The sequence below is a fragment of the Chaetodon auriga genome, chromosome 9, assembly GCF_051107435.1.
Source record: "Chaetodon auriga isolate fChaAug3 chromosome 9, fChaAug3.hap1, whole genome shotgun sequence".
NCBI lineage: Eukaryota > Metazoa > Chordata > Actinopteri > Chaetodontiformes > Chaetodontidae > Chaetodon > Chaetodon auriga.
The window spans coordinates 26,039,357-26,059,351 of record NC_135082.1 but is presented as its reverse complement, the minus strand read 5'-3'; the positions used below and the strand labels follow the sequence as shown (position 1 = coordinate 26,059,351).

Below are 19,995 nucleotides of genomic sequence, written 5' to 3'. Positions count from 1 at the left end.
GAAAGCAACACAGCAAAATGTATTAAGGACAAATGAAGTGTGAGCACATCTTTTATTCTCTTTAAAACACATTTTCTGAACACTTCTTAACCAAAATTCAGGATCTAAGAAATCGATGTAATTTTAACAAAACTGTTCAGTCTGATGGACACCTCAGTTTATATTCCCATTTTCTAAAATCAACAAACTTCCCATCAAGAGTTAATTACTTCTTATGTTGTCCTCAGTTATGAGAGTTTCTGAATCAAGATCCAAAAAAACTGTCTGTCTGGGGGAGGAGGGGGGTGTATTGACGATAGAGGAGAGTTCAGTCTCAGAGAAAAGTGACCTGAGGGTTAAATATGAAACAGCTCCATGTTCTTGAAGTTGGGAGAGCAGATGAGGAGAAAGGAAGAAGGAAGAGGAGGAGCTCCAATCGTGTGACCCTCCAGGAGAGGAGCAGTTCCAGTCAAACCTCACAGCAGCACAAAATGTAAAAATCACACCTGCCCTGGTGTTTGCAGGCTGCAGCTCAGAGATTAAAAGCTTTCGATGATGTGAAATAAACAAGAGTCACAAACACACCACCTTCCTCTGCAGTGCGTCTGGTTATCAGCCTGTCCTCCGCTGAGCCACGCCCACCCCTCACAGGTGAGACTGGTTTGGTGACATCAGTGTTCTTTGTGTTTTTAATGAATGTAAGAGCTTAAACAGAAAAGGGACATTTTTAACTCCTGCACCATTTGAACTGAAACAGCAACATGAGTGAAGTGCTGCCTCGTTTGAGCAAACAGCTCAGCCTGAAACATGGAAAAGACATTTAATGAGACTTTAACAGCCTTCAGGAAGCAGCTGCTCCCTCAGCTGGTCTGCAGCTCGGTGCTGTTCTGCCCTTCATGAAAAACACCATTTAAAGGAAGAAAAGTGACCTGAATCCAGTGAACTGGGGCGACTCTGGACCCAGAGTGAACTGAACCGAGTCCCGCTTCGCTCACACCCTCTTTGCCCGTTTGGCTGCAGCCGCACGCCTCTGGTTGATGGCCTTGGTGGTGACGCGGAGCTTACGCAGGCGCAGCTGTCGCAGCCAGAGCTGCAGGTCTTTTGGGAGTTTCCCCCCCTTCCCTAAAAAGTCTTTTAGCCTCTGTTTGGGCATCTTGGTGAGGCGGAAGTCGCAGATCGTGGGGTAGTGGTCGTACATGACCTGGCAGGTGCGGGATGAGGGGTAGTAGCCCTCTGCGCTGGCCGTCACCCGGTACTCACCGGGATTCAGCAGCCGCCAGTAGTCGCCATCAGCAACTGAAGCAGAGCAGAGAAGACATTTTATAGCAGTTTCATTTACAAAGTGTTTATTTTGGACGACAGCTGAGATATAAAATACCTTTAACTGTAAGTGCTCATTAAAGCTCTTCATGTTTTCCAACCACAGATTTGATCTGATTCATGTCTGAGATGTAAGATTGTACCTGATCGAATATGATGATCAATGTCATCGACTTTAATGATGGCATCCGCTATCCCAGCCTCTGTGTCTTTGTCACGAACCACACCTTTAATCCCACGGTGGACCTAAAAAAACAGGACAGAGACATTTCATTGGTGCATTGTCAAACATGAGATAAGAGATGTTCTGACTCAGGGAGGGATGTTCACTTCACAGGAAAAGCAAAGAGGAGCTGAAGAAAAGGAGATTATGAAAATGATGGCAGCAGCCAGACCTGCTCCATGTAGACCAGCAGAGACTCTCTGTTGTTCTCCCACTCGATGGGAAGCTCACTGGCATGAGGAAATTTATCGCAGGACAACTCCACCGTCACCTCGAAACAGTTCGTGTGCAGGTAGCTGAAATCATTCATACCTGTAGTAGTAAATCAAAATGCATCAATTGATTTTTATTCTGTGTTATTAATGTGAATCTGCAAAGTAACCAGTCAATAAATACAATTTGATACATTTATCAAAAAAATGTCATTAAAAAGTACTACATTTCCCTCTGAAACGTAGCCAAGTAGAAGTACAAAGTACTCAAGTAAAGTACACCAACTTCAAAACTGTACTTAAGCACCGTACTTCAGTAAACGTACTTGATGTGAACATAATATTTGTATGATTTCTGCTTCGGTCACACTGAAAGAAGTTGAGTTTACTCTGGAAAACACACACATTCTTACTTCCTGGTACGTTGTGCCAGTCAGCTCCGTTGATGATGTTGTTGTATCTGAGGAAGTCCTTGTTGTGGCACGGCCGCCGGTCTGGGTTGGACATCACCTGGTCGAATGAGACACAGGAACATGTTCAACACAGTGGTGCCATCAGACATCATCGTTTCCCTGAGCTTGTTTTTTAAAGGCGAGGGCAGGAAGTGACAGCAGGAGCAGGATGAACCTGATTGGTGCTGGCGTACGCTGTGGCCAACCAGCGGAAGAAGCTCTCGTCAGCAGTGGGCGTGTGATCGCGAGGCGCCCAGTCCCGGGTCATGTCATACGGGTAGGTGACCACCAGCTCTCCTCCATGGAGGTTAGCGCTCAGAACAAAGGGGATGTTCTGCATCCAGTTGATGACAGCTCGGGTCTCTGACGCCACCTAGAGGTGGAGTTGGAGACTTAGTGGAAAAAGTAACAGTACAGAGTAGAGGAGCCACCTCAACCTGTGTGCAAAAAGTGGTGATGACTCATGAAAAAAGCAACAAGGTGAAGGAATCCGTGGAACAGAAACAAGGTCAGGAGGAACACTGCAGGGAGGAGGCGCAGGGTGGAGACATGGTGCGGAGTTTGAACCAATGACACACTTCTGTCCAGCGTGTGTGTGCGGTGTCTGTGTGAAACTAACAAAGGCTTCCTCGGAGGTGTACTTCTCAGGGATGGGGAAGTAGTGGTTGATGAGTTTGGACCGGTCCGTCTCCAGCTCGATGGCGGTCCACATCACAGAGTTGAGGTCTGCAAAATTGTGGTTCATGTCGATGCCTTCGTAGCTGTAACGACCCAGAGCCCAGCCTGCCAACTCCGAGCCCTGCGGATCGAAGAGAGTGGGATTGAGCCTTTGCTGTTATATTGTGGTCATCATGGAGATTACAGCACAATCTTGGACTAAACGCATTTCCAGGCACCTTTTTAAAGGCCATCTCATACCCGTCCGGGTTCATGGAGGGCAGGAGGTGGATGCGAGTCTCTTTGATCAGCCGGACGACGCGCTGGTCTCCTCGTTTGTACTCCTGGCACATGTACTCCATCAGATTGAGCAGAAGCTCTCGGCCCAGCACCTCGTTCCCATGCATCCCTGCAACGTATCGGAACTCTGGCTCTCCTGCAGGGGGCGCCAAAACACAGACACAGGAAAGGAGTTCAGAGCACCGGTTTGGGTATGTGACACCATTTGACACGTTAAATGTTTTTACTTCTGTTTTCCAAAGTGAGCGAGACCTCAACAGGAAGAAACATTTGCAGATCATATTCAGTGAGGATGAAGAGTCCTCAGAAACTTAACGCGATCTGTGCTTTCAAAACACGTCCCGCACAGATCAGCCTCTGTCAGTGACCCCGCTGAAAGACCTGTTTCCTGTTTGGTCTGCATACACTGCACTGACGGGCAGATCTGAAATCTCACACTTCTTCCTCACCGCTGTTTACGAGGAGGAGTTTCAGCTCGCTCTCCTTCTAACGAAACACTCAGCACTGAGACGAGCGTCTGATGGAAAACACACATTCAGAGAGACTGACTGCAAAATCAGAATGACTGTTCACTGATTAATTTAATGCTTGGGTCTTGTTATTTGATGCTTGTTAAACACTTTGTCTGGTTTGTTTGTAAAGAGCAGCATTTTCTTTTGCTCAATTTATTCATCTAATCTCTAAGTAAACGTATAGAGATACAGAAAAGTACCAGTAGTTCGGCCAAGAGAGCAGCATCAATAACAACATATAAGCTTTAGTCAAACAATACAGAGAGAACATTCACAGAAGTTACATAACTGTGGAAAAGTGAAGGGGCAGACCAAGGCTATTTGACTACACCGAAACTCCAGTTATTCCAAGTGTGACCACTGAGATGGCACGAAATACTGAAAACCTGATCGTTCGGACACATGGAACATAAGATCACACCAAACCGACACCGATTTCTGGAAAAAAGACGAACAAAAAAATCAGGTCACAGACTGAGAGGAGGGAAAAACTGACTTTGTCCTTTTTCTAGACGACCAACTATTTACCAACTATCAGTCCTGACAATACAAGAGGAAGGAGCAGGAAGTTTTTTGGCTTTTAGTATTTTTACTCGAGCGTAAAGATCAGGTGTTTCTCTACAGGTAATCTAGCTTGAAACTGCATTGAAACAAGCTTTGGTGGAGTTTTTCTGCACCTGCTGGAGGACTACATTTGATAACTGGATAGAAACTTGAAGGTCTGAATGGACGGGCATGATCTCCTCCCTCTGCTCCTCCGTGCTGCCTCCTCTGTCATGTGAGTTTTTGGCGGGAAAACCTCTCAGCTCTGCCGCCACGTGGGCAGAGCTGACGAGGCCAAAGACAACATTTGTACACCTCAGAGCAAACAGAGGAACTCTGGTCTGTGTCGGTTCACGTTTCTCACAGAGCTGGACTGTCAGCGTAGCTGTGGAGGGTGGGGACACAGGGGCAGTCGCTGTGACAGACCCCACAGACCCCTCAGACCCCTCAGACCCCTCAGACCTCTCAGACCCCTCAGACCCCTCAGACAACTGTGATCATAAAGCCTCTGCCCCTCATTAGATGAAATGATGCCTTCTTTGAGGGTGAACTGCTCTTAGCTTCACAGCATTTAATGTTTGAAAGAATACATAAAAAGCTCCCCTGCTCAGTGAATATGGACTGCATTATTGTGAAAGACGTAGATAATGAAAAATCACTGAATGAAATGCAAAAAGGACAACAATTTTTAGCCTTTTCCCGAGTGGATCCTGTGCATATTAGCGCTAAACCACGACAGAGCTTAGAATCAGACTTTTCCTTTAAAACAGCTGTGGTACACTTTGACAGTTTACTGTCCACATCTGTCTTCAGCGTCTCACCCAGTTCGTGCTTTCCGGGGTTGTCGGAGATCTCCATGACGTAGAGCTTCAGACCGGTGTAACTCTTCCCGATGCTGTAGATGCGGGTGATGTCAGGACAGGCTTCGTTCACGGACTTCATCAGCTGGGAAACAACAGAGCTGTTCAGAGAAGTGAGAGGCACTACAGCAAAGTAAAGAAAAATCCTGGCATTTTAAGATCTGCCACATTTCAGCTTTGGCCGGTGTGAAAATGTTTCAGGCTCGTAGGCACAGCTGGGACTCCCTGACTTATTGAACTGAACCTCTTGGTGCATTCATGCCATTTTTTTTGCATTTTTTCCTTCTTTCATTCTGATATGTTTGAGATGTTGTTTGATGCAAATTTATGGGAGAGCATGTTGCTAAAGGACACAGAGGTGTGGGATCAATACCAGCAGGAGGTCTGAATGATGTTACACATGAGAAATAAAAATAACAACTACAAAACACCTAGAAAAACGTGAAAACATGCACTCTGACACTCGTCTGACACTCAGAATTGTCTCGTCTCTAACTCAAATTGTCTGTTCATCAATAAAAAAAATGATTCCCATCTCTTAAGCCAAGTCACTGTCAAATATCTGAACAGCGATGCATAAAAAAGCAGTTTTTTTTATTGATAACTGTGTAAAAATATCATGAATTCACCCTGAAAACAAAGTAATGACGTGGAATAACTTTCCTGTTGAGGCATTTTAGGACCTGCATCGATTGTCACTTAAAGGCACCGCAGGGGACAAATGTTTTATATGAAATAATTGGCGGCATGTCTCCCAGTCCCCCATAAACTCACACTTATGTCTGGCCTGTCAAGGCCGCGTTAAATCCCACATGTGGAATGCGGATCCGTGTTTGTTTCTGCGGGCTGTTTTCTGACCGACAGATTCAGGACGGCGTCTCCAAACAGACCGCTGGTAGTGGCAGCGCAGTGAGGACGCTGCCATGAAGGAGCGAAACCTCCCACACTGTTTGCTTTTGGTCAGACTGAGACCAGACCACACACACACTGCGGGAGCGTCCTGGACTCGCTGCAAAAACCCAGAACTGGTGCATCTGTCAACCTGGACTGGAGCTTTGTTTCTAAAAAACATACCTTGATGGCAAAGCTGTTCTGCACAGGTCAAAAACGTCTGACCGAGTCTCAGTGAGCAGATGGAGGAGCATCACGAGTTCCATCGCTGTGATCCATCAAATCATTAAAAATCAACACACACACACATCAGACTGTCTTACCTTTCTCATCTCCTTGTAGTTGTGGTGTCTGAAGTCCAGCTTGTCTCTGGACCCTGTCGGCTCTGTCTGCCAGGCGTAGATGTTATTTGGATCTGTGGAATGGAAAAGTTCCTGTTACAGCAACCAGAAAGCTCTCAAATTAAATCTCTGTGACTCCCAGCTGTTGACTTCCTGCACCTGGGAGAGCGCAGCCCAACACCTCGGCTCTCAGGCAGATTGCACCGTCCGTCCCGTTCTGGTACCAGGTCTGTGGGTTGATCCGGATGTAACGGGCCACCGTGGAGGTGTTGAAAAGGGCGAGGACTGGTGTCTCTGGGTCCTGGTTTCCTTCAAATATCTGCAGCGCAAGGAGATGTAGTGAAATACAGGATACGGGATGTTTTTTTGACTCATTTGTCTCTATGGAACATTAAAGCGTCTGATACTCTGTGGAAAACAGTCTTCGCATGACTGGCACTTGGCGGTCAGCTGTGGCTTTGGCACACAAGCCTTAAAGACCGCTCGGATAAACCAGCCTAACCAAGGCGGCAAAGTTTTGGCATCTTGGAAAACCAAAAGGGAGAAAGTTTCCTAAATGTAACCAAATCATACAGCGCTGTTGTTGAGGATAAGAAGATAACAAAACAATATCAATGCCACTTATTCCCTCCAAGCAAAAAGACAAAACTGCAGATATTCGCTCACTGATAGATTGTTTACTGCTGCAAAAGAAGAAATAATAGTAATAAAGTGAAATGTGAACATGGGAAACATGAGCAAAGAGAAACAAGTTGAGTTTGAAGAAGAACAGGATGTTCACTCACGGCCTCTTCAGTCCCGTTCATACACGGCTTCCAGGCCAGCGAGTCGTTACTGAACTGCACCTTGTAGGTGTGAACGACGTCCCAACTGTGTGTGAACGAGACACATGTAGCTCTATGGTACACATCATATCACGTGACACACACAACAACTTACAAGATACAATACAAGACAGATTTGGGGAGAAATATCAGCTTAAAGAAATGGAGTGAAAAACATTTTTTGTTCTGCTGTACAAAACTACATTTCCCATGTTACCTCTGACACTAAACGAACTTTAACCCTCAGCACTGACCTCCAGATGGAGCTGCGACCCTGCAGGATGACCCCGGTGAAGCGGGTCAGCCGCAGGGCGTCGACCTCCAGCCACTGCTTCTTGTCTCTGTACTGAGCGCACCAGGCGCCATCGTAGATATCACCGTCCTCTATCCCAGACTGCAACACACACAGGAAACAGAAAAGAAACACACTGATATCGCTGCTCTGCTGGTACACTGGAGTAGAGCACACCTTTGGTTTGCTGAAAGTCTACCTGGATGTTGAGTCTGCCGCGGTGAGGGCCCAGGCCTCTGCGCTTATACGATGACGCTCTCAGCTGGGTGTCTTTGACCTTCAGTGACTCCAGGCCCAGCGGAGGACATTCTGACACAACAGGGATTTATTCGCCATTTTAATGTGATTATATCAAAACAGTTGAGAGCAGAGAAGCAAAGTAAGAAGGAGGCAGTGTTCCAGAGGGCCGAGTAGCATTTAGTGCCTTAAGACAAAGCACACAGTTGGGAAAAATATTTTTGTGTTGCATGATACTGAGTTTAAAATTAAGAAAACTTTCAAATTCTAGCTTACATTTGGAAAAAAAACCCCCAATGAACCAGCATCTCCACCCACTTTGCTCCTCAGTATACACGACTGCAGTCATACAACACACACATTCACATGTGTACATATACAATGATATATGTACACACGCTTGACCTTATGAGACCTGAGAATCACAAGATCACTTCTAAAAGCATGTGAGTACAAATTAAATCACACAGCAGCCTTTAATGTTATATAATGCACATGAATCATATAACACTACAAGTGATTTCTCACATTTGATCAATGTGACAGATGACAGGCAACAGACTGAAGCAAAAAAAAGTATTTTTCACATTGAAGTACTGCGACTTGTACTTCAGTAAAAATACCTGGATGGATTCAGATGTCAAACCAAAGAAGTAAATTGAAAGAGAAGTAAAAAGGAGGGCAGGAAACAGAGGAAACTCAACTCTCGTGCAGGCGGTGACATTTCTTTAAAGCTGTCCAGCGTCCAGCGTTAAAGCCTCAGACAGACTCACATTGTCTGCAGGGTTCAGTACGGTTCACGCTGCCTCTTCCTGCCAGGAAGCTTTACTGGCTGCTAAAAGGTCTCAGGCGGAGGTATAGAAGCAGCTAAATGGATGCTAAACGTAGGTGGCATTTCCCTTAAAGACCCTTTCCCCCTTTTGCCTTGTAGTCCAGCTGGATCTCTGCTGCGCTGAATGTTGCTCAGCCCTAAAAACCAAAGTCTCTTTGTAGCTGTTGACCGGTGGATTCCTGCCAAACTACTGAAGGCGAGCCAGAGAGACCTGGCAAACTGACAATGATAACTGACAATCAATCTATAGCACATAAGAGCAGCCCACAGCCCAGCTGATTATCTGGGTAAATAAACCCACTGTGAGAGAAGATAAACCATAAGCACCATGAGGTGGTCCTCAAATCCAGACAAAGAAAAATGTGTTTTTCAGTCTTATTGTTCTCTGCCTGAAGCTGAGGACCCCGTCTTTTCCTCTAAATAAAGTTTTTATAAGCAACAAAGACCATGACTCACTCTTAAACCTGCAGTTAGATATATCCTCCCCCCTGTATTCAGTTTTCACATCCACTCCCCCCAAAACCCTTTTTCATTTTGCCTTCTTCCTTCTCTTTAAAGGAACCTCAAAGGAAAGATGGAGTCATCAAAGAAACGTTCCCCCACCCTGAGTCTCATCTCCCCGGGTTCCGCGACACGACCCTCCGCCTTTATGATCCCTATTTACCATTCAAAGCTGTCGGTTTATATTCAGGCTTTGAAGAAGGATGAATCAAACTCACGATAACTAAGTGAACGCATCGCGCCGCTGTTACACCACCTGCAGGGAGGACATCATCAGACGTGTAGAATCGGTTGGAGCTGGTATGTGCATCTGAATTTGATGACAATGGCACAATGTGTTCCAGAGTTAAAGCAGTATGTTCTAACCTAATACATTAAAACTGTATAGGACTTTTGGTTTCGGCTCCTTTGATATGTTATCTGCCAAAGTTTTTGTACATTGGATGGAGTTCTTTTGCAAAAAATGGCAGATTTGCACCAAAAAGTGCCTTAAAAACTGGTTTCATGGCAAACTTTTTTCGATATCTATTCAAATCTGATAAACGTTCTTGAGATGTGTCCTCCTCCTAAACAGAACAGCAGGACTGAAGCTGGTTTGTTTAACGACGTGTCTTTCACTGCCAAAGATAAGCTCATCTCTCTCCAGGTTGCCTGCAGCCTGGACGGTGAGTGGCAGCTCTTGTAATGAGGTGACATTAGAAACCTTTTCTTCCTTTCATGCTCACAGGACTTCAAACTTCCGGCTCAGGAGGTGAAGCCGGTCTACCCGTTATGCGACCACCCGTCACATCTACAGTCCAGACGTTTTCCTCTCTCAGACAAAGAATGATGAACAATACTGAGGCGAACAAACACATGACCACCTGCTGGGACATTTTACTCAGTCTGGACTTTGATGGAGTCATAGATTTTCTTTCATGAGGCAGAACTGCACAAACCGCTGCACAAAAATGAAGATTTCAGTCCCTTCGTTCAGGAGGAAGAGGAAATATCATGAGTCTCTATTGTCACACTTCCACCGACTTTCCCATATTACTCACAGTTAATGTAACTCCAGCAGTGGCTGACAGGCCTGAGCGGCTTTTAATGAGCATCGGCTCTGATTTGACATGACATGACAAGTTGCTTACTCAGCATTTATTTCCAGCCGACCACAAGTTAATCTCCCTGCTTCCCTCAGCTGTACACACACATTAGATGTACATACACTCTGTGCACACACACCTCGGTCGGCTCATCGCCCCGTCCAGCACATGCACACAGTATGCCTGAATACAAGCCTTTGCTTCCTTATGGGGACAAATCATAAGTCCTCATAATGTCAATCATGAAGTTTTAGGGTTAAGGTTAAGATAAGGGTTAGGGGTCAGCAGACTCCAGGAAATGAGTGGGAGACAAAAATCCATCCCCCACATTGTTAATTTATTCTAAGGCCAGGACTTTGTTTCAGGGTTGAGGTTATAATGAATGTTTGTGTGTGTGAGAGTTTTAGAAATAGAGAGAGAAGGTGGACAAAAAGGAAACAGTTGAGGAAGGACAGGAGACATTTCGAACGTCTACGGTCTATTCCACCATGCAGTGCAGGCTACATGCTAAACGCTAAGTGAAAACAGGTATTATGTTCACAGGGCTGGTGCAGAGCTGAAGCTGCTCCCAGTCTTCTCATGAACAGTTTCTCAGACATTAATTTGCAGTGAATCTGTGCTTCCACTCGGACAGAAGGGATGATTGTGATTTGAAGCAGCAGATTGAATTAATTTCCTTATAATATACACGTTTGGATACACAGTATGCACTGCCTCACCACACGAATCAGATCAAGGTCTAAATATGGTGTTAAATTAGCAAATAGCTTTACACTTTGATGCTTTCCTGGGTGGGTTTGCCTCAAAGGACAATTCAGTGTGTCTCATTTACACCTTCAGAAGCTGCTGCAGGTACTTGGAACCACTTAAATTGTCCTGACGCAGTAAAGCCCACAGCTGGTGAAAGCACATAAAACTATTTGCCACTAATATCTGACCCTTGTCTGATTGCCATACTGCCCCTCAGGGCTAATCCCCATACATACGTGGGAGCGTCTCCGTGGCCACACTTGGTTTGACCTGAGGTTTGGTTTTCTTAACAATCTTTGGCTTCTTGGTGATGAGTTTGGATTTCTTCTGGATTGTTTTGGGCTTCTTTGTTACCTTAACGCTCCTGGCGGACCTCCTTTCTACAGAAATGCAAACCATTTAATGCACAGCAGGAAACATGGAGACCTCGTAGGACAGGACTCATTTGGCATTTTGGGAAACGCACTCAGTCACTGTCTTGCAGAGAGTTGGACGAGACGCTTGATACCACTCTCATATCTGTCTGTTAAATCTGAAGCTAGCAGCTGTTAGCTTAGCTTAGCATAAAGACTGGAAACCAGGGGAAACTGATAGCCTGGCTATGTCCAAAGCTAAGAAAAATTAGCCTTTTCTGGCTGGGACAAAAAACAAAAACAAAAACAAAAAAGCCCAGCACATTAAAGTCAAACAACATATTAATGAGTCAGATGTGCTGCTTGGTGGATGTTTGGACAGGCTAGCTGTTTCCTTTTCATGCTGAGCTAAGCTAATCAGCTGCTGGCTGTAATTTCATGTTCAACATAAACATATGGGAGAGGCATCAATCTTCTTATTCAACTTTATTTTCCACTAACAGCAAGCAGCACAAACCGGCTTTCAGACCTGAGACTGGATTCGTGTGAATGCTGCTGAGCTGGAGGTTTTGGCTGCAGATGTTTACATCTGTTTACATTAAAGCCATTTGGCTGCAGCTACAGTTTCAGACAGTGTACAGTCAAAGTGATGCCTGCATGAGCAATGCCACACAATCTGCATTTTTTTGGGTCTGAGGCATCACACAGCCCATCTGGTTCTCATCAGTAGAAAACGGCTAAAATGTCTCACGGCACAGAGTAGAATGTGGAACATCCTCCCCCAACCCTCGGACACGGACTCTCTGACCGCACATGCAACCACCAGCAGAGCTTTCTTCACACTCTGAAAACATGTCAGGCTTTGAGGAACCCTGAGAGATCCTCTGATTTGTTGTCCTGAAGCATCTTCACGAACTGTAACTCCTTCATCAATGGATCATGGACCTTTGACTCACTGGAGTTTGGTCTGAGGGACATTTCTTTTTCCCAGCAGGTCTGACTTTGCAGATTCATTGAAACTCTTTCCTTTGCACTCTGCACAGAAACGCATCACTGTACCCTTAAAATGTTAACTTCACCAGCATGGCTGTTTCTGTTTGTGGGAACAGCAGTGAGATGAATGCAAAACCAACAAATGATTAGTCAGGTTGTAAAACAGAGATCTGCCCTCATAAAGATCTTTCCAGAGAAGAAGAAATCCTGTAACAAATTTCATAAGGCCGCAGTATAATCACTAGATCATTATTCATCATTGAAAACCACAGACACAGGAATAGTTTCTATAGGGAATAAAGCAGCATTACAATTCCAGCAGATTAAATTACATCCACTCACCTAATTCCAAAGGACCTTCTTCTTCTTCAGTGTCTTTTCTGGGCACTGCTCTCTCTGCTGTTTTACTGGTGTCTTCACTCAGCTGTTCAGTAGTTGTGGAGGTTTTGGGAGGTTTGGCTGTTGTCTTACTGTAACCGGTTGTGAAACCTGTGGTGGGAGCCTCAGTACTGTTGGTCTTCCCTGCAGAGAAAAGGCTCTCAGTTGGAGTAAAAGCTGCATCTGGAGCCTCAGTAGTCGTGTTTTGATCAGGTCTGGCTGAAATGAGGTGAAATGATCCACAATGCAGAATTAAAAGCAGAATGAAGTGCAGAACTCCTGCCATAGTATCGCTTCCCAGCAGGAGCCCCTCCAACACTAAACTCTCATTCAACCTCCCTGACCTGCCGCTCTGCAAGTCAAGTCACCCACAATGAGAAACAACTTCCTGTCACGGATTGAAAAAATAAAAGCTGTGTTGATGTTTAGCATGTTTTTGCGTGATCAACAGTAGTGCAGACAGAGGGTGTCCTGAGAGTAAAAAGTAGAGCTGAAAAGCAGTTGATCGCATAAAATTACTTGCAATTCACATCATTTTTCAAGCATAATGACCCAAATTTTCAGATTCCAGGTCTTCGAAGTGAACATGTGCTGCTTTTACTTAAATAATATAAAACTGGATTTGGACAGATGGTTCAATAAATGAAACAATCTTTGGCTCTGGGAAATTATAATGGTCATTTTCCCACTATTTTCTGATATTTTAGACCAGGCATACGAAAGGTGGTCTGCCATAAAGGTCAATTTGGTCTGCCAGATGCCTCCAATGTTAAAAAAAAAAAAAAAAAAAAAAAAAAAAAAAAAAAGTAGTGGCTTTGGCAAGGTGGAAAATTCACCATTGATTACTTAATGAGTTCATTTTGTTATACACAGCCATTACAAGGAACAAAGGCCAAGAAAATGCTGCTGTGAAACTTCTATTGTTTATCTAACAAACAGCTTTAAGGAAACTCTTCCCCTTAAGCTGATTGTCTAGTAAGTCATTTCCATGTCTTCCCGTTATCGGATGTTCAGTCTGATTTTTTAGAACAGGTCTGAAAATGGCGACAGATGCAGCAGAGATCAAAGTCAGTCGCCAAGACTTTCAAACTTTAAAACAGCACATTGGTAAAAGTGACAAATGCATGCTTTTATTTTGAAGACGTGATCAGAGTCCTGGCATTTGTCTTGTTGGCTGACTTGACGCTCCTCTCTGCTGTGCCTCGACTAACAACCGGAGTTTATTCAGGATTCAAACTCAGTCCACTCTGCCCCCGTCGCACACAGGCAGCACGCACGGCTGCAAATGGATTTATCTGAAGACGTTTAGTAACGGTTGTATACTGACACCTTGTGTCCTCTTAACATCCTGCAAATTCAGATTCACTTCAGTTTTGTCCATATTCCAGTTGTCTAACACAACAGACTCAAAGATGCTGATTTCTGTTCTGGTTAAACAGCTTTAATAGCAGACAGATACACGAAGAGAAATGTTTCAGCCTGTTAAGTCTCTGACAATAACTTCATGATTAAACTGAGTATTATTTGGTTCTCCATGTTGAAAGAACCGAATAATTTTAGAAAACAAAACTTTCTGAAAGAATTTTGGAGTGACACCATTCAATTCTGAAAAAAAGAAGAAAAGAAACACAGAAACGGGCACAAACTATTTAACCAGGTCTTCTTGAAAAAACGAAACAAATGCAAATAAAAAATATATTTACAAAAAAGTGGAATTTTCAAAACGAGCTCTCGTCGCCGTGAACGTCTCGCATCATCTCTCCTACGCTGAAAGAAAGCTGAAGCTACTGAACGTCTGTAAAGTTCAGGTGCTGAACAGCACAACCTGATTTATTTTGACGGCAACTGAAACAATATGAAAGGATGAATGAATGAATGAATGAATGAATGAATGAATGAGCCGGACTGAATCTGGAAGCTCCTGTCTTCGTGTGTGATGGACAGTTACAGAGTATTCGTAATAATCGTGTCTAGTTCACATTTTGAATGTTTCTTTAAAAAAATCATCTCGACCACTTCAAAGTCATGAATCCCAAACAAGTCGCTGCTTTGTAAGATGCACTTTAAATCTGAATATATAAAACCTGGAGTTTTTGAGACCATCAACGTGGATACAGAAACGCTGAGTTCACAGTGACCTGAAAGAGAACGACTCCTCCAGAGATGTAAGGGGACAAAAAAACAGAGAAGAAGAGGACGGGAGCAGAGTGTCCAGAGTGAGGAGAGCAGCCGCTGTGTGAGAACGTCCAGTCTCAGTTCAGAACGACGCCTCACGGCTTCCACAGCTTCAGCAGACCATCCTCACTGTAGGTGCTGATCAGGTTCTGGTGGGGGTGGTGGGCGATGCCGATCACGTCCTTCTCATGGACCTGGAGGACGGAGGAGTGAGACGTGAGCATGAACCCATCTTTTAAAATGAAGGAAGCTGTTTAGTTAATAAAATTATGATCTACAAATGACTTTAATCATGATTAAACCAAGTTCCAATAACACATTTTGATCAGAATTTAAATGAAATTATGCTAAAATAACCTCCCAGCATTAAAAAAAAGGGTACAAAAAGTCATGTGACTTAGGCAGATCTTTGAGAAACTGATAAAACACAGCACAGACCTCAGAGGGTTTGATGCTTCTTTGTCCATGACTGTTTGTCACGTCAAATAAAACAAAAGAGCTTCGCCCTCGCCTCAAAACTTAAATGAAAACTTCACAGCCGGGCGTTTTCGTGGCAGAGGCAGAGGAGGGAATGTGCTGTGATATTTCTGGATGCTTTGATCTGAGCTCCTGAGTGCACTAACGTACCGTCAGCGTTCTCTCCAGCTTGCCGGTGACGGTGCTGAAGCAGTAGAGCACAAAGTCTTCGCCCACACAGTAGATCCACTCGCCGCGGGGCGACAGGGTGCAGCACACAAAGTCACCACCTTCCCTCTTACCGGAGCTGAAACTCCTCACGATCTGCACAGCAAGTCACGAGTGCAATCAAACACACAGAAAACATGTACTGTATGCAGCAGGCAGGCAGGTAGGCAGCGTCAGCTTCATAAGCAAACCTTAAAAACCTGCAGTTCTCCATGTTTATTGGTCAGTTTTTAGAGAAAAAAGCAGCATGAACTCTGACTATGAATCATGTAACAAAGACAAAAGCACAGTTTACGTAACGGCTCGTGAGCCGACTTCAGCTGCCTGTCATCACATCGGGCTGTGCTCTGGTTCAGGAGTGATTTGAACTGACCTGTCCCTGCATGTTCATGATGACCACCGTGTTGGAGCGGTTACACACTACGAAGTGCTCCGGGTTCTTGGGCAGCAGGATGACGTTGTTGACTGTGATGTCGGTGCCAGCTGACGTGCCCAGAGGCTTGAAGGTGTTGCTGCACTCGGTGGTCTTCATGTTCCACACCTGAAAGCAGGTCAAACACAGCGAGATGAGACTAGTAAGACACACAGCGAGCGTACAGGCACATTGATGCCATTACGTGATTTACTGTGTCACCTTGACTGTGCCGTCTGAGGAGGCGCTGATGATGTGGTGGCCGTCCGGTGTGAAGGTGGCCTCATTCACAAATGAGGAGTGACCGCGGAACTCCTTCAGAGTTTTACCCGACTTCAGCCCATGGATCCTTAGCAAAGAGAAGAATTAACTCAGGTTCACAAAATGATCCCAAAACAGATGTTCAGTAAAAATCGACTCAAACAATGAGCTGTTAGGTTGTTTTGGGAGAAGAATAAAGGGTGAAGGTGTTTGGTCGGGCAGGAGTTTACCTGATTGTCTGGTCGAAGGAGGCACTGAGGAGCTGACTGCTGTCTTTACAGAAACTGACGCATGTTACTCCTTTACTGTGGGCACGTTCAAACCTCCTCAGACACTGACCGCTCTGGATCTTCCACACCTACACACACACACACACACACACTTTAATTTGCCTTTGCAACATGGTGCTGAGTCTGCAGGTAACCATCACTGCCCATATACACAGTGGAAATAATCTGATTCAATAATGTAACTTAGACACCAAGCACTGCCTTTCAATGGTATGTTTTTAGTCCATCATTACACGTTTGTTTATCTATAAACACATCATATTTTTGCATAACTGAAAAGCTAAAAAGATTGAAATAGAAGTAATGTTTCTAGTCTACCTTGATCTTTCCATCCTGAGCTCCAGTGGCCAACATCTCTGTGTCTCGACTGAAGCACATACACAACACTGCATCGTCCATCATCATGAAGTTATCCTGAGCCTGGTACTTCAGATCCTGCAGGACACAACGCATGAGCGTAAATGTAACGTCCAACCAGACGGTGACTCTGGTTAATGTGCGTTTGTTTTGGATAAGCTACCTTTCTGATTTTGCCGGTGGTGAAGTTCCAGACCTCGATGAAGCCGTCCACGGAACCGGTGACCAGGTACTGACCATCAGGGGAGAATCGGGAACACTCCACATGAGATTTCTGTCCAAACTGTGAAGGGAGGGGAAACAAGTGACGTCAGAACACTTAAAATGTTTAAGTCATGAAATCTAAGCTAACTCCTGGATGTGTAAGACATGAACGACAGTATGCTCGTGGGTACCTTGATGTGTCTGCTGAGCTGGGTGGGGAAGCGCTCCTCCTCCACATCTTTAACAGCAGCTTTACCCCTGAACAAGTCGATAGTCATACCAGGAGGCAGGAGGCCCTGATGCTGCTGCCACTTCAGAGACTGAAGGAGAAGAATGAAGACAGAGGGCAAAATCATCATTAGCACTTTGAGTTGTAGCTTAACTCCTACGTTAATCAAGAAACACAAATATGCAAATTATTTTATGGTGAGTCTCCAACATTCATCACACCTGCAGGTTTCCTGATCATTTCCTTATCTTATCTTATCTTATCTTATCTTACCTGTCCCAGCAGAGCCATGAGACGAGAGGGTGGCACCACGCTGACCTCCCCTGCCAGGGCCAGGGCGATGGCCGCCCGGCGCTTCTCCTTACTGCTGCCGTCTGGGTACGCCTGGACAACGAGTAACACGGACATCAGCAACTCAACACACCTGGGATCTTTGAGATGTCCCCTTTGTGCAACATTAAGAATTTAACCAATATCAGGTTTGGCAAACTGTATTGTATTACATGTCTCAATCTTCATATGAAGAAAGAAAATCCTATTAACAGTAGTTAGTCAGTTAGTGCAAGAGTAAAACACATTTGAGCCTTTAACCTGTATCTTGTTTAAAGTTCAGTTTGGACTCACCTCTCTGGGATCGAAGTAAGAGCGAGCCAGCAGGTTCTCCAGGTGGATGTATCTCTCTGGCTGGGTCTGTTTCAGCATGATCATGGGGTCGGTCTGCCTGAGGAGTGAACGGGCTGCACCCAACTCTCTCAACTCGATCAGCTCCAACACCACCTGGTCAGGAAAGAAGACAGACGTTAAGATTCAGAGGAGACGTTCTTTTCACTGAGAGACCTGCTGACATGACTGATAACAGCAGAAGCAATGCTGGGTCATCTCATCTCAACAACAGTAAACTTAAAGATCTGGATTAAGAAAGGTGTACAAAGAATAGATTTAACACGGCCCCTTTGGATAGAAACAAACAGGAATGTAGTTTAAGACATCAGGATATATTTTAAGAACGTCAAACTTCTGGTGGATGCACTGGGAAATCCAGGAGGACATTTAAATCCTGCATGAGCGCAGTGTAAAGTTAGCTGCTGACCACAAACCTCACCTGTTCATAAAGGTCTATCAGGGTCTTATCTGGCAGCTTGAGGGACTGGATGGCTTGCAGGACAGTATCCCAGTGGCCACTGTTTATGTCTGCCACGAAGCTCTCTATACTGTCCACAGTGTTCAGAGACACGGTGGTCTCCTCCTGCAGGGTGACGAGAGTCCGCTGCAGATTGTTTTCCTTCAGGTACTGCATAATCAGACGGATCACGCTGTGGGAAACAGAAAAGTCATTTGGATAAACTATATGTTCCGAGTAACTCAGCTGAAGCCATTCAAACTCCAATTTGTTACATAAGAAGTAATTAACTTTAATGGAAAATCTAACAGCAGCAGCACTATAAATAACCATCAACTGACTTTTGCTGCCTTAGTTTGACAAAAATATCTCTTCAGTCAGAGGATAAGCTGTGACAACTGATGGTTTACCGTTAGCTAACGCTAATGCTAATGAATTCTAGCTAACTCCCGTCTTCTATTTGTTTACTCCAAAGAAAAGCACTGAAAATACGACCGAAGTGTACTTTAAATAACACGACAACACTTCGGACTGAAATTATTGTCACTTCGCTTAAAAGATCAAACAACATCTATGGAGAGATCCGTATGTTGGCTTGTTAGCTTAGCTTAGCGCGCTAACGCTAGTGAACTGCAGGATGAGACAGGCCTCACTAACAGAAAATAGGATAAACTGTACAGTTATTAGCGTGAGATTTGTTATCGAAATTGCACTGTTTTATAGTAATTAAGCAGACTACTTACTCTGCGGATTCCACCTCCAAAGACATGGTTATTTATCTAAAAACTGCGACCACAAGACACTCTAGGGTATGCAGCGAAGGCAAGAAACACGCAGCACAGACGCAAACACGGAAGTACCGGAAGGAGACCCTTAAAATAAAAACGCTCATTGAGTGTAGATGGTAATGTTAGATTCTTTTGAATTATCGACAAAAAAGCCTCTGAAATGTTCCAACAAATTGGTTTATATTACAATATTAGCATATACGATGTATTATGAACACGACTTGTACACATAATAAAGCAACATCTGTTACCTAGTGCGCCTGACTTACCCCACACTTTATTTTGAAAAGCAAAATCCGTTTTTGTTGTTGTTGTTGCTGAAGTTAAATGGTGATTCCAGTCTGAGATATATTGTTTTTGTACTTACCAATTTCTTTTCATCCTATTAAATATAACCAATGTCCTAATTCAATTTTAATTGTTTATTTTTTCGTTTTTTGTCACTAAACATGGCTATCATGCAGTAGATTTAATGTACACGTGAGATCAGTTATTCTTAAAATTGAGTCCAGGGACCTGTGTTGGTTCCTGGACTCAAATGTCAATGCAGTTGTTTTCTTTCTATATGAAGTCAAAACATAGATCTGTTTGTATCCTGCAGCACTCAATAACCTATGAACCTTTCATGCTCAGAGGCTTTAATGTGCGCAGACATCCCCATCTGCTTTGAAGCTATTTGTTTTTTCTTTTCTCCAGGCTGATCAACAGAGGGCGCTACGTGCACAGCTATAACCCAGAGGCCCTCTTGACTCTCTCCTCTCTGCCAGTGAAGGTCTTTCAAGGTTATGATGATGATGATGTTCAGCACAGCACCACTTCAGCCTGCATTCCCCCTGCCTGGGTTTGGTTGTTTTGGGCAATCATGACATAATTCCACTGTGAGCCCCATCCACACTGAAAATGAATTTGGCACCAGGAACACAGCAGACCTCGCTTGGTT

At 44.4% G+C, this 19,995-nt stretch overlaps 2 protein-coding genes across 3 annotated transcripts; both read right to left on the bottom strand.

Moving 5' to 3' along the window:
• Window positions 1-67: 67 nt before the first annotated feature.
• On the bottom strand, window positions 68-13,302 carry LOC143325798 (putative carboxypeptidase X1). 2 transcript variants are annotated; one of them, XM_076739120.1, is made up of 15 exons: window positions 12,500-13,302; window positions 11,048-11,191; window positions 7,606-7,715; window positions 7,369-7,508; window positions 7,076-7,160; window positions 6,450-6,609; window positions 6,273-6,364; window positions 5,020-5,143; window positions 3,083-3,279; window positions 2,806-2,985; window positions 2,362-2,559; window positions 2,148-2,244; window positions 1,695-1,834; window positions 1,443-1,545; window positions 68-1,275 (listed from the first exon to the last, which is right to left on the bottom strand). In XM_076739120.1, exons 1-15 carry the CDS (start codon window positions 12,819-12,821, stop codon window positions 971-973), a joined length of 2,397 nt encoding a protein of 798 aa, XP_076595235.1. In that variant the 5' UTR covers window positions 12,822-13,302; the 3' UTR covers window positions 68-970. The 2 variants fall into 2 exon arrangements, with proteins under 2 accessions (XP_076595235.1, XP_076595236.1); XM_076739121.1 differs by lacking the exon at window positions 11,048-11,191.
• Window positions 13,303-13,954: 652 nt separating this feature from the next.
• Window positions 13,955-19,128, bottom strand: smu1a (SMU1 DNA replication regulator and spliceosomal factor a). Its single transcript, XM_076739615.1, has 12 exons — window positions 19,011-19,128; window positions 18,250-18,460; window positions 17,772-17,924; window positions 17,421-17,531; window positions 17,110-17,238; window positions 16,878-16,997; window positions 16,676-16,792; window positions 16,298-16,425; window positions 16,029-16,155; window positions 15,768-15,935; window positions 15,338-15,490; window positions 13,955-14,904 (listed from the first exon to the last, which is right to left on the bottom strand). Exons 1-12 carry the CDS (start codon window positions 19,034-19,036, stop codon window positions 14,806-14,808), a joined length of 1,542 nt encoding a protein of 513 aa, XP_076595730.1. The 5' UTR covers window positions 19,037-19,128; the 3' UTR covers window positions 13,955-14,805.
• Between the last annotated feature and the right edge of the window lie 867 nt (window positions 19,129-19,995).